Source organism: Geotrypetes seraphini, chromosome 3 (genome assembly GCF_902459505.1).
Source record: "Geotrypetes seraphini chromosome 3, aGeoSer1.1, whole genome shotgun sequence".
Lineage (NCBI taxonomy): Eukaryota > Metazoa > Chordata > Amphibia > Gymnophiona > Dermophiidae > Geotrypetes > Geotrypetes seraphini.
In genome coordinates, this window is record NC_047086.1 from 19,680,120 (window position 1) to 19,693,490 (window position 13,371).

Sequence of the window (13,371 nt, forward strand, 5' to 3'; positions counted from 1 at the left end):
GCCGTCATTTACATACGACTTGCATAAGTGACAGTAAAGCGACTAACTGCAAGGGTATATGTAAGTTGCATAGGATGTAATTGCAAGAGGACAGGGCATGGGTGGAGCTACCACTTGCACATCTCTTACAGCAGTTAACATGACTACAGTTACCTCACATCTACGATGAGCACAGTTGTGAGCATGTTAATGCTAAGCATGCCAAATGCCAGGTTATGCTAGTATTCTGTCGTGGAATATGGGTTCCCAGATGTCTTTATAGACTGGACTCACCATGCAGCATCAGTTATAGAATTGCTCCTAAATGTCCATGGGAGCCTTCTGAGCAAGTTGTGTTTGCCAAAGCATATTATCTGTATTAAGAGCCTGGTTTGCATGTTCTTCCTTTCACAGCATGTAAAATCCTTCTGTTTACCATATTCTCTCTAATAATAGCTCACCCCTACTACTGCTACTATTTATCACTTCTAGAGTGTTGCTAGATGTACACCAGGGGTGTCCAACCCGCGGCCCCGTGAAGAATTTTTTTGCGGCCCCACTCGCGCTAGACGACGATTCGATATTTTCCTCTGCCGCTCCCTGTCTTGCCGGCTCCCTCCTCCGTCTTGCTGCAGCGTTCACTCAAAACCGTGGGCAGCAGCTCCTACATGCCTCCTGCGGGATGACCCGTAAGCGTTCCCTCTGACGTCGTGACATCAGAGGGAACACTTCCAGATCAGCCCCAGGAGGCATGTGGGAGCCGCTGCCCGCGGCTTTGAGCGAACACTGAAAGACGGAGGAGTGAACCGGTAAGACGGTGAACACCCGTGGCCCAGAACTACCATATGGCAGGGGACCCAGTGGACTTTTGCCTAGGAGCCCTCAACTAATTAATCCTGCCCTGATTAGACCCTTCTTCCAGTTCAACCACCAGTCCCAGCATCTGCCATCATCAGACCCTCTTCTCCATGCCCCAGCCCTCTTCTCCCATCTCCTTCTTCTTCATCTCCTCCTTCTCCATCTTCCAGAATCAGCTCCCTTCGCTCATCCTTCTTCTAGCCAAGTCATGAGATCTTTCTCCCGACTCAACATCCAGCCTCAATATTATCCCCTTTGTCCCATCTGTTGCATCAGACTCTTTCTTAATCTATCTGCTCACCGCATTAGTTTCCTTCTCTTTCTCCTATCCTCTCACCGATCCAGCACTTTCCCTAGTCTAGTCCATCATTCTTGTCCAGCACTACCCCTTTCTCTTGTTCCTTTGCCCACTTCCCTGAAAATATAGTCTGGCATTATTCCTCGTTCCCCGCAAGTAGTGTCTGCCGATTATGGCTCTTACTGAGAGCACATGAAGAGAAAAGCTACTCTGGCTGCCACTTAGGGTGTGAATTCTAATGGAGAGAGTGCAGGGGTCTGGCCCACCCCCATTTCTTTTCTCTCTCCTTCCTGAGACGCATGGATCTTCACGTGGCTTGGATCCAGCCAGAGCAAATGTGCCCTGATAATACGCCGGTCTACGGGCCCAGCGCAGTGCGGGATCAGCTCATCGCAGCCCACTGCATTATCTGTGCTTAAACTCTTGTATCCTCTCCTTCAGGTCTGCATGTTACTGCTTTTCTTAAAAGGAAAAAAAAAAGAGGAAGAAAGAAAGAAAGAAAAATAAAGGGAGAGAGAGAAGTAATTTGACTTGTGAAATGACAGGGCTGAACATAGTAAGAGAACTGGAATTTAATCAGTGAAGTTCCCATGGGAGGGGCTTGGGATGAGAGAGTGTCTGCAGCCACTGGAGCCTTCAAAAAAGAATTGCCAAAAGCTCTTACCCAGGAGGAGAAAGATGAAGGCAGAGAGACAGGGAGCCAGTAAAATAAGAGATGCTTTTGCAGAGTGAAAGTTGGATAACTTTTGGGAGTAGAAGGTGAATTGCTCTGGACTCTGGAGCTGCTCAGTGATCTTTTTTGTTCTCTGTCTGCCTGTGAGGAGGCTGGGGAGTAGAGACATGGTAGGTGTTGGCAGTGTGTTAAAGGAGACAGTTAAGGTTTGGCAGTGGATGAGGTATTAAGATGTTTTGTATTTTCTCCTGCATTAGGGAAGCTGTAGGAAGCAGGATTCCTCACTTACTAGGGTTGTTGGGGTTTGTCCTCCTGGGCTTTTGTCTGACTGTCACTCCTTGGCTGCTGGGCTCTGACTGTACTCCACCTCCTGCTGTACCCCTGGGCATGGCCTTGGACCACTGGGGATCCCAGAGAACCACCACCATCCTACACCATTCTCACCATCTACCAGGGGTACCAGGCCCCACAAGGAGAAGGGAGAGAGAAGGGAGCAGATGATGGAAGGGGGAGATGAAGGAAGGGGAGATTGGAGAAGGGGGCAGATGATGGAAGTGGAGAGAAGGGGGCAGATGATAGAAGTGGGGAGAACTTCTGCCGTCAGCATCAGGCACATATGGGAAAGCAGTGCTGCTGCTTTCCCACTGCTGCTTTCCCACATGCTGATTGGGGGGGCATATGTTGGATTGGGGAAGAAGATAGAATTAATGAGATAGTGGAGGAGTGAAGGAAAGGGGTGGCAAGCTGTGAGTAGGGAACGGGGCCGGGGGCCCAGTGTACTTGTGTGCATAGGGGCCCTCGAAGAATTAATATTGATCTGCCCAGAAGGGAGAAGGACTTGAGACTTGAGAGGGAAGGGAGCACAAACTTAGGAAAAATGATGGAAGGAAGGAGGGGCATGAACTTAGGACACAGAATGAAGGGAAAGATAGAGGGAAGCATGAGCCATAAGATGGAAGAATGGAGGGAGTGAGGGAAAGAGATGCAGAGGTGAGGGAGATAATAGAAAGGGAGAATTGGGTGTCTGAGAGAGGGAAAGAGATGGTGCAATTGGGGAGATAAAGAAAGCGGAGAACTGTTGAGCAGAGAGAAGAGGGACGGAGACAGAGAGAGAATTATTGGACATGGTGGTGGGAGAGGAGTGAGGTAGAGATGCATGGGCGCAGAGAGAAAGGGAAGAACATGCTGGGCTGAGGAAGCCTCCTGGATGTTTTTTTTGGGGGGGGAGGGTATTAAAAGAAGAAATTGTGGACCTGGGGAAGGGAGACAGGCAGGCAGGGGGAGAGATGGGATGGGGCAGTTGGGAAGAGAAAGAGAGAAGTTGGATCTAGGGATGGGAGAGAGGAAAAATGTTAGGCCTGTGGATGGAAGGCAGAGAGATACAGCATCTCTCTTTTTTTTCTCCATTTCATTGTTCAGCATCAAGGTGGAGAGAAGAAGAAAAACAGAAAAGAGAGGGAGCAAAATGTTGGACCATGGAGATATGGAACCATGGGAGGGCAGAAGGGAAGAGAGCTGGGATAAGATGATGCTAGGGGATGGAAAGAAAGGGATAGGGAATTATAGCCTGACCAGTGGAGAGAGGGAGGAAGATTCTGAAAGTGGTGAGCCATGTGGATGAGGTCAAAAGGGAGATGATAAGATGAGTGACAGAGCAGTGAGTACAGTAGTAGAAATGTGGTAATGGCGAGTAGATAGCAGGAAATAGGAGGCTGGGAAAGGAATGAGATGGGAAATGGGAGAGCTAGGGACTGAGAGAAGATGGAGAATTGAGAGGTAGCTGAACATTTAAAAAGAAGAAGGTTGAGAAAGAAGGCAAGATTTGAGTGGACAGAGGCAAAAAAGAAAAGAAAAAGTTAAGAAAACTGAAAGGGAAAAATCATTACTTTGGAGATAGGCATAAGAAGGAAATGGAACAACAGAAGAGGAGAAAAAAATGGATGGCAGACATTGGAAAGAGAATTAGTTGAAGATAGAGAAAAATCAGAAAGAGAAACTGGGACCAAGATGATGGAAAAACAAACCATCCAGACAACATGGTAGAAAAAATTGTTTTATTTTGAATTTATTAATTGGAATATGTTAGCTTTTGGATATGTGCATCACAATTATTTTTGTATTCAGTGACGTAGTAATATGCAGCTGATTTGGGGGAGGGGCTGGAGTCCAAAATTAGTGGATGGGCACCAAACTTTTTCCCTGCCTGAGTGCAATTTATAAATACTTGAGCTAGTGGGGATTCCCAAGCCCTGCCAACTGAAGACATCTTCCTCCAGTCTGGCAACTCAAAATCTCCAAACTTTGCAGCCAATGGCAATATCCTCAAGCTGCCCCTGCTTTCATGCATGCATGAAAGCCAAGGGGGGGGGGGAGGGAGGAAAAGCAGCAGGCAGCAGCTCCCCAATATTGCTGCCAGCTGCAGAAGTTGGAGGTGGCTATCAGTTGGTAAGGCTTGGGGATCCCTACTAGCTTACAGCAGGGGAGATATTAATTTTGAGGGAGTCTAAGCTCAAAGTGGAAGGCCCAAAAAACTCAGTAATATTTACCCTGATTAAACGATCCTCCACGTGCGCTGCTGACAGCATCCCCGCTCTGATGAAGCTCACCTCTGAAGAGACTCACCATAGCTGTAATAGAAGTGAATGGGAGAACCAGGAGCGCGTATCCTTGCCCATCAGAGTGGGGATGCGGAAGCCTGTGGCTGCTTCCACTGTCAGCGGTGTACGTGAAGGATCACTCAGTCAGGGTATTACTGCTTTTTTGGGTTCCTTTCCACAGGTTTATTATTAGGTACATACATCTTCTATATTAATGATTGCAGATTTGGGACCTGCTCAACCTTTTTTTTTGCTCATTGTCTAATGTTAGTGTTTGTGCGGCCCCAGCAAAATTTTTTGGCCAATGCGGCCCAGTGAAGCCAAAAGGTTGGACACCCCTGATGTACACAATGCTGTGCATTTAAACGTTCAAGAGAGAGTCCCTACTCAGTAGAGCTTACAGTCTAATCAAGCAAACAGGACAAGAAGAGGGTTAGGGAGTTTTTCAGAGAGGGGGTGCTTTACAAGTGAGTGGGAGTTAGGAGTTAAAAGCAATCTTAAAAAGTGGGCTTTTAGCCTAGATTTGAATTCTACCAGAGACGGAACCTGACATACAGATTCAGGCAGTCTGTTCCAAGCGTAAGGTGCAACAAGAGAGAAGGGACATAGCCTGGAGTTGGCAATAGATACAGATAAGAGAGACTTAGCAGATGAGTTCCCAAGGAGGAGTAGAAGGAGAGGAGTCTAATGGTTAATGCAGTGGGCTTTGAACTCCCAGTGCAGCACCTTGTGATCCTGGGCAAGTCACTTTATTCTCCATTGCCCCAGGTACAAAAATACCTGGGAGTAACAGTAGTGGATAAAAGAGGAGAGATATTGAGGAACTGTTTCAATAAGCCCTTTCTCCTTAAAAGCCAAATTTAGATTCTTCCAATAAGAGCCCTCCTCCTCAGAATTTGCAGTAACCAGATTCCACCCTCTCCCCTCCACAATGACCGGATCCCCTCTTCTTACCTTTACTCGCAGTTCTGGCATGGGTCAGTGCTCATGGCCCTGCACCATCCAAGTGCCATAACCATGAGAAAAGAAGAGAGATCTGATGATCTTGGGGGGAGGGGGGGCAGTGCAGGATAGCAATGCTGGTTACTGTGGGGGAGAGGAATTTTGACTCCATTAATAGGCCATCCTAGATTTCAGAAAGCCCATTGTTTCTAATAATATCTTGAGCGATTATTAGAGAGAATACGGTATTCAGACAGTCTCATTCAGACTTTTTCAAGGGTTGTTTTTAATTTTGTTGGCCTGATAAAAGGAACCGAACTAAAACAGACATTTAGATCAACTGGACTATCATTTATTCTTGTGATTCTTATGTCATCCATTCAGTAACCATCCTAATTCATATTTTAAGTGAATGTGGGGCACTCTGCTTAACTGAAGGTTTTGTCCAGTTTGGGCCCTGAACAACAAAGTTGAAACTATTCTTAAATTATAGTAGAGTTTTGTGGTTGGTGTTTCAGCATGCCAACAATCGAATTATATAAAAGCGATGTTGTGCCTAAACTTTTGAGACCATTCTTCTAATATTCTCACTAAAACAACTGTCTCTTTCTCTTTTTATTTTCAAGGATGCAGAAGAGTACACAGATCTCCCCGTTAGGCATAACGAAGACCAATTGAATAGTGATCTAGCCAAACGTCTTCCAATTGAGGTTAATCCTCATTCTTTTGACAGTTCTCACACCAAGGCCCATCTGTTGCTGCAAGCTCATTTTAGCAGGGCCATGCTCCCTTGCCCTGACTATGCTACTGACACCAAGACAGTGTTGGACCAAGTAATAAGAATATGTCAGGTAAGACACCAAAATAAATTTGCTCACAGCACAACCATGCATGAAGAATGTAATGCATCATTTGTAGTCTGCCAACTCCTAAGAAGGCCCAAAGCAGATTACACTCAGGAGTATTTCAATAATGGCTGTACACTTCCTCATCATTCGCGGGGGATACGGGCAGAGCCGGACCACGAATGCCGAAAAACTGCGATTATCCGGCTCTGACTCACCCCCACCTCCCTGCCGCCTTCCCGGCCTTACCTGGTGGTCTAGAGGGCTTTCGGGGCAGGAGCGATCTTCCTACGCTCCTGCCCCGTGCAGATCGCCATCAGGAAATGGCTGTAGGGAGTTCCCGACGTAGTCTCGAGAGACTATGGGAACTCCCAGCAGCCATTTCCTCATGGCGATCTGCACGGGGCAGGAGCGTAGGAAGATCGTTCCTGCCCCGAAAGCCCTCTAGACCACCAGGTAAGGCCGGGAAGGCGGCAGGGAGGAAAAAAAGATGGATTTTTTTTTACATTAAGACTGTTTTTTTTATTTTCCCCCTCCCCAGAAAAAATTGCAATTATATGAAACCGCGAGTGCAAGAACCGCAAATGGGAAGGGGGAAGTGTAGATAAGAGATTACCATATTTACTTTTTAAAGAAATAGGTCTTCAACACCTTTCAAAAGGAAGAGTAAGCACCAGGAGCTAGTTCTTCCATAGCAGAATCCCAACAGTAGCAAAGAGGTCTGTATTCAAAAAGCCGCTAACCAGACAACTACACTTGTCCCTGCGAATTCCGTATCTACGGATTCGCTTATTTGTGATTTTAAAGCAAAAAAGTTATTTTAATTTTTTGGGCTATTTTAAGCCCTGTATGCCCCCCCTTAAGCCTTACCTGGTGGTCTAGTGGGTTTTCGGAGCAGGAGCGATCTTCCTACGCTCCTGCCCCATGCAGATCGCTCACAGGAAATGGCTCGAGAGTCTACGGGAGCTCAAGGCAGCCATTTTCTGTGAGTGATCTGCACGGGGCAGGAGCGTGGGAAGATCGCTCCTGCCTGAAAACCTGCTAGATCACCAGGTAAGGCTTAAGGGGAGGCTTTCAGAACTTAAAATAGCCGGGGGAAGCGGGGGTTAGAGGCAGAACCGGCCCAAATATTATTTGCGGTTTTTTAATATTTGCGGACCGGCTCTGCCCCTAACCCCCGCGAATATGGAGGGGGAAGTATATATTCAATTTATCCCTACATTCAATCCATATCAAAATAGATTAAATATCCAGTCTAAAGTTAACTGAATAAAGGCGTTCACTTAACTTTGAGACAACTGTTTTTTAGATCAGACTTAGCCAGATGAATTTGCTTGGTCAACACCGACCAACCAAAATGCATCCATGCCCTGGAGATGCCCATGGCAATTCTTTTCTTTGTCTGTATGTATTTTATACATTCTCTGAGTTGGCCATAGAGTGGGAGGAGGAGTTGTTTAAAGTAAAGAGGTGTGCAGCTCAGGTTGGATTTTACTTAAATCGTTGTTTTCTACAGACTCATTCTTGCTGGTATAATCTAAATATTTACAACCAGATGTTGTCAGAATAGGCCAGTTCTTGATACACTGTTCAGAACAGTCTACCACAGAGTTCCATCTAACATTTTGTGGGAGCATTAGATTGGTTGAATTTAAGGATTTTAGGGAAGCCCCCATAAGCCATTTTCTGGCTTGCATCTGCCTCAAAACCCCTCAATTTGGCTCAAAATCGACTGGGTTTGACTCCTCAGGCTGTTTTGCTCTTATACCATGCCACTTCTGCGTTGAAGAAATAAACACAAATCTGAACAAATAATTCAAGTCCTCGATAAAGAGGGATTTGAGAGATCAAACGGCAGAGGAAAGAGGAATCATATTGTCACCAAAAGTGGAAAATTTACCTAGAGAAGAACAATCAAAAATAATAATGTAGCTCATTGAAATATGGATTGAGTTTAGAGAGAAGAACCCGCACCCCCCTCGACTGAGTTCATCAGCCTCAGCAACTGTTTAATTACTAATAAATATTAGAAACAGAAAGATTTTTTTAAAAAAAGTATAGCACTTTGCTATTTTTAATAATAATTATAATTATTTTATTTTATATACCGCCATACCCAAGAAGTTCTAGGCGGTTCACAACAGTTAATTGTAATACAAACAATGCAAATCATTGAGAATCAACAAGTTATGTGCATACAATATAGGAAAAATACATACATGCCATATAAAAAGGGTACAACAATCTTAAAAAAAAGAATAAAAAAGTTATAATGATAAAATATGGTAAGAACCCAGCCTGTTAAATAATTGAGTTTTTATCTGCTTTCTAAAATTAAGATAAGAAGAGGCATCCAGGCATTCATGGTAAGCCATGAATTCAGTTTGGCCACCTGAAAAGAAAAGGTTCTTTCAAAGAACCTTTTATAATGACATAATTTTAATGAGAGAAACTCAAACAAGTGCTTTCTTCGAGAGCTCTTATTGTTATAACTCAAAAGTAAAGTGGGGGTTAAGATAACCCGGTAACATGCCAAATACTGTTTTGTAAGATACAAAAAGGAGGCAAAAAATGTCAATAAGGACTCTATGAGTGTGTCTATCAGCTAATCACTCCTAACAAACCAAACCACACAGGTACCAAATATCAATTGAAGGATAGGGGCGCTCTCAGTGTGAGGTTGTTAGCGACGGGAGAACAAACTCCAGCGCTTCCACTTACAAAGACGGAGGTGAATCACCCCGCCTGCACACCATCATCGGGCGTCCCTAGTGTGCAAAATCAACTGTGCAGAATTAATAACAATAAATAAGTCACAAACAGTGAACTAGTGAGAGAGTGAATCAAACTGAAAACCCACTCATAGAGTCCTCCCCAGCCTAATCCCCAAGATGCAAAATGAAACCACAGCCAACTTAGCTTTTCAAGCGAGCCAAATGAAGTCAATGAGCATTGCAGGAGACCAGAATAGTCATAGGATCAGCCGGTTTCGGGTGAAACCCTTCATCAGGATCTTAAGGCTGGAGCAGAACCGGCTGATCCTATGACTATTCTGGTCTCCTGCAATGCTCATTGACTTCATTTGGCTCGCTTGAAAAGCTAAGTTGGCTGTGGTTTCATTTTGCATCTTGGGGATTAGGCTGGGGAGGACTCTATGAGTGGGTTTTCAGTTTGATTCACTCTCTCACTAGTTCACTGTTTGTGACTTATTTATTGTTATTAATTCTGCACAGTTGATTTTGCACACTAGGGACGCCCGATGATGGTGTGCAGGCGGGGTGATTCACCTCCGTCTTTGTAAGTGGAAGCGCTGGAGTTTGTTCTCCCGTCGCTAACAACCTCACACTGAGAGCGCCCCTATCCTTCAATTGATATTTGGTACCTGTGTGGTTTGGTTTGTTAGGAGTGATTAGCTGATAGACACACTCATAGAGTCCTTATTGACATTTTTTGCCTCCTTTTTGTATCTTTTTAAGCACCTTTTGGCAAACTTAGAGGAGCTTATAGTTTAAATACTGTTTTGTAGCATTTTTGACACATTTAGATGGAACTTTAAGTATAAATAATGCTAAAACTCATTGGTGAAAACTATTTTGTCATTTCTGAGTAACTTTAGCTACCTCAGGATACTCTCACTTTCAAATGGAAAATAAAAAGCCATTCTCAGGATCTGGTTCTAGTTGTCACCAAGATAGTGGATGGAAAATCCATCTTATCCTTAGACGCGTCCAGGGAAAAGCAGTAAAGTCCAAACTGTCTTCAGAAATTGGAGAAATCAGAAATTATTTCTGCAATGACATGCTTTAATAGATCAGCATTTTTGTTTAAAGCCGGTATTTATCAAATGAATCAGTTGTGCAAATGAATGAGAAGGAAATCAAGTTGAGAAGTGTTCTAATGTAGTTGTTTTTGTTAACGCATGGTTTATTTCTCCAGGGATGATGTTTTCTTCCCTTTATTAGTCATGCCCTCTAACGTAAGGTTAAAGTTCCTAGAATCTTAAGTAATAGTCAGGGTTACGGTGCTCGCTCTTTTTTTTTTTTTTCATAGCACTGACCTACTGGTGAACTTCGGGCAAGTAGGAGTGAGGGAAAAGTTCACTTCAGAAGATGTCTTTCAGTGGTGTGTTAGTTCTGGTTCCATCAGCCTTAAAGCAAATTTGCCAGGAATTAGTAAAACAACCGGAAATAATTTTGCTGAAACGAAGAATTGTACATACCTAAAAAAGAAGCTGAAAATGCAGCACCATTTATCACATTTTATGGATAAATGTAAAAATATGCATTTCTATAGGGGATAAGTTAATAACAGGGTGCCTGTGAGAAAAGTCCAAGAAGGCAACTATTTTATAAAGCAGTCCCACATTTAAATATTATAGTTATTAAAAGAAATAGTGGACTATCATATGCATATTGTCAAATTCCTTCTGCTGATTTATAACCATTAATCCTGTTTTATCAGTCTTTTAATGAATAGCACAAATGGACCAAGTGATCCTGAATTAATTGACATTACATTTTATAAAGACAACATAAACACATAGGGCTAGATTCAATAAATGGCAAAATCGGCACGCAAAGAAAAGCACCCATTTTGATGCCCAAATTTGATCACCAGGGCTTAACGCCTGTAATTCCCTGTGCCCAATTTGAGTATACATCCTCAGTATTTTACACCTCGTTTTAGTTTGTGCACTATGGGGTTTGGGCCCTCATAGCACATAGTAAGATGCGCATGCAAGTAAAGATTGGTGCCAGTTTTTTTATATATCCTGGGATAAATACAATTGCCCTGTATCGCTCCATGGTGCGACCTCATCTGGAGTATTGTGTTCAGTTCTGGTCTCCTTATCTCAAGAAAGATATAGTGGCACTAGAAAAAGTTCAAAGAAGAGCGACCAAGATGATAAAGGGAATGGAACTCCTCTCGTATTAGGAAAGACTAAAACGTTTAGGGCTCTTCAGCTTGGAAAAGAGACGGCTGAAGGGAGATATGATTGAAATCTACAAAATCTTGAGTGGAGTAGAATGGGTACTAGTGGATCAATTTTTCACTCCGTCAAAAATTACAAAGACTAGGGGACACTCAATGAAGTTACAGAGAAATACTTTTAAAACCAATTGGAGGAAATTTTTTTTCACTCAGAGAATAGTTAAGCTCTGGAACGCATTGCCAGAGGAGCAGATAGTGTAGCTGGTTTTAAGAAAGGGTTGGACAAGTTCCTGGAGGAAAAGTCCATAGTCTGTTATTGAAAAAGGCAAGGGGGAAACCACTAATTGCCCTGTATCGGTAGCATGGAATATTGATACACCTTGGGTTTTGGCCAGGTGCTAGTGACCTGGATTGGTGACCATGAGAATGGGCTACTGGACTTGATGGACCATTGGTCTGACTCAGTAAGGCTATTCTTATGTTCTTGTGAGGTGAGGAGTGACCTAGTTGTGGTCAGCACTGTGTGTGCCTATCAGCACTTTAGAAATGTTGAATAGTACAAGTAGTAGTAGAGCTTGTGTATGTTTCCCATACCTTTTCAGGCAAAAGAAAGTAAAGGATTAGTTTTGGTCATGGAGCCAGCTCTACCTCCAGGTGGAGGAAGAGGACAAAGATGATCAGTGAGTGGAAGATGTTACAAATCTGGCAAAAAGAGGAGGAAAGATTAGGTGCCTGTGCTTGGAACCAATCCCTCGTCCAACAAAGGATCTTGTTAGGGGCATTTTCAAAACACAAAAAGTCCAAAAATCAGCACTTGGACATTTTTCTCTGCAAAACGTCCAAGTGCTGAGAATCAGAACTTAGAACTTTTGTGGGATGTTCACCCTCCAAAATGTCAAACTCAAGGGCATGTTTTGTGCAGGCTGTGGTCCAGGTTAGACTTGGACATTTTGTAAAGAGAATCAAAATTTTTGCAAGATGTCCTAGACAGATCTTAGATGTTCCAAGCTAGACCTGTTTTAGAAACATCTAATTGCCAGTAAGGTGCCCAATCTGACCAGATGACCATTGGAGGGATTAAGTAATGATGCCACACACTCTTCCAGTGGTCACTAACACCCACCCCCCAAATTATGAATAAAACAGTACATACATGTCTGCAGCATCTGATATGGGAAAGGTTAGTAGAGCATCACATAGGTATCTTAAGTACCCTGGTGAATGGGCTAATGAGCCATAGAGAGGAGAACCCTGGCCCATAAGACACACTAATTACTACATTTATGGTGTAAAGTATGGGGGCCATAGAAATATTCAAGTTGTAAATGTGGAGGAGCCAGTATTGTAATGGACTGGCCACATAGACATCCCAATAGACCATCTGAAGATGGTCTGTGCATACCCGTCGGAGCCACAATCTTTTTTTTTTTTTTTTACTTTTTACTGGACCTCTAGGCTGGCTTTTTTATTTTTCTTTTGCCCGTGGTTTTAACCCGCTAGAAGCCCGCAGGTTAAAACCACGGGCTAGCATATCGGGGCAGCGGGAAGCAGATCTGGACAATGGGAGGCAGATCGGGGCAGCGGGAGGCAGATCGGGGACAGCGGGAGGCATTCGAGGCAGCAAGAGATCGGGGCTGACAGGGCAGAGAGCAGGGCGGCAGAAGGCAGGGCAGCCGGAAAGAGCTTGATCTGGTCCCCAGCAGGTCCCCAGCATTCGCTTCTTTTGTGATCGGCCCAGTCGGTATGCCTGAAAAATGTTGGTGAATCGCTGCCTTGCTAGATTTGCATGCCATTTCCCTAATTTGCACACGTTGATCAGATCAGGTACGGCCAGAAGGTTAGTGAATCAGGTCAGGGTCACAAACCGATCGGTACACGATCAGTTTGCTTAGTGAATCTAGCCCAAATTTCTTTGCCTAGGTGGAGTGATTTTGAAAGATGCGAAGGTGGAGTGATTTTGAAAGATGCGCAATACCGCAGAGTGGATTTGGTCCTCAAAAGACTCTTTGAAGCTTCAGCTTTATGGCATCCTTTGTTGCACATATTGTGTCAGGCTCCAGCACAGCAAGATGATGCTTACCCCCAGTTACTAACTTTGGGGGTGGATTATATGGCAAATGCTCTATATTTTGTGTTCAGGTCTATAAATTTCTGCTTATTCCATCTCTGCCTGTAGAATGATCTAGATTAGGCAATGGGCAGGAGATTATGCTTCCAAGGCTACATTGAGCAAACTACCTTTCAAAG

At 44.0% G+C, this 13,371-nt stretch overlaps 1 protein-coding gene across 3 annotated transcripts in view; it reads left to right on the top strand.

The window, feature by feature from the left end:
- ASCC3 (activating signal cointegrator 1 complex subunit 3) overlaps nt 1-13,371 on the top strand; it is a 938,401-nt gene that overhangs the window by 873,676 nt on the left and 51,354 nt on the right. For all 3 annotated transcript variants that reach the window (XM_033936490.1, XM_033936487.1, XM_033936488.1), the window contains exon 37: nt 5,974-6,198. In XM_033936490.1, the coding sequence (XP_033792381.1) occupies nt 5,974-6,198 (225 nt within the window). The remainder of the gene's footprint in view (nt 1-5,973; nt 6,199-13,371) is intronic.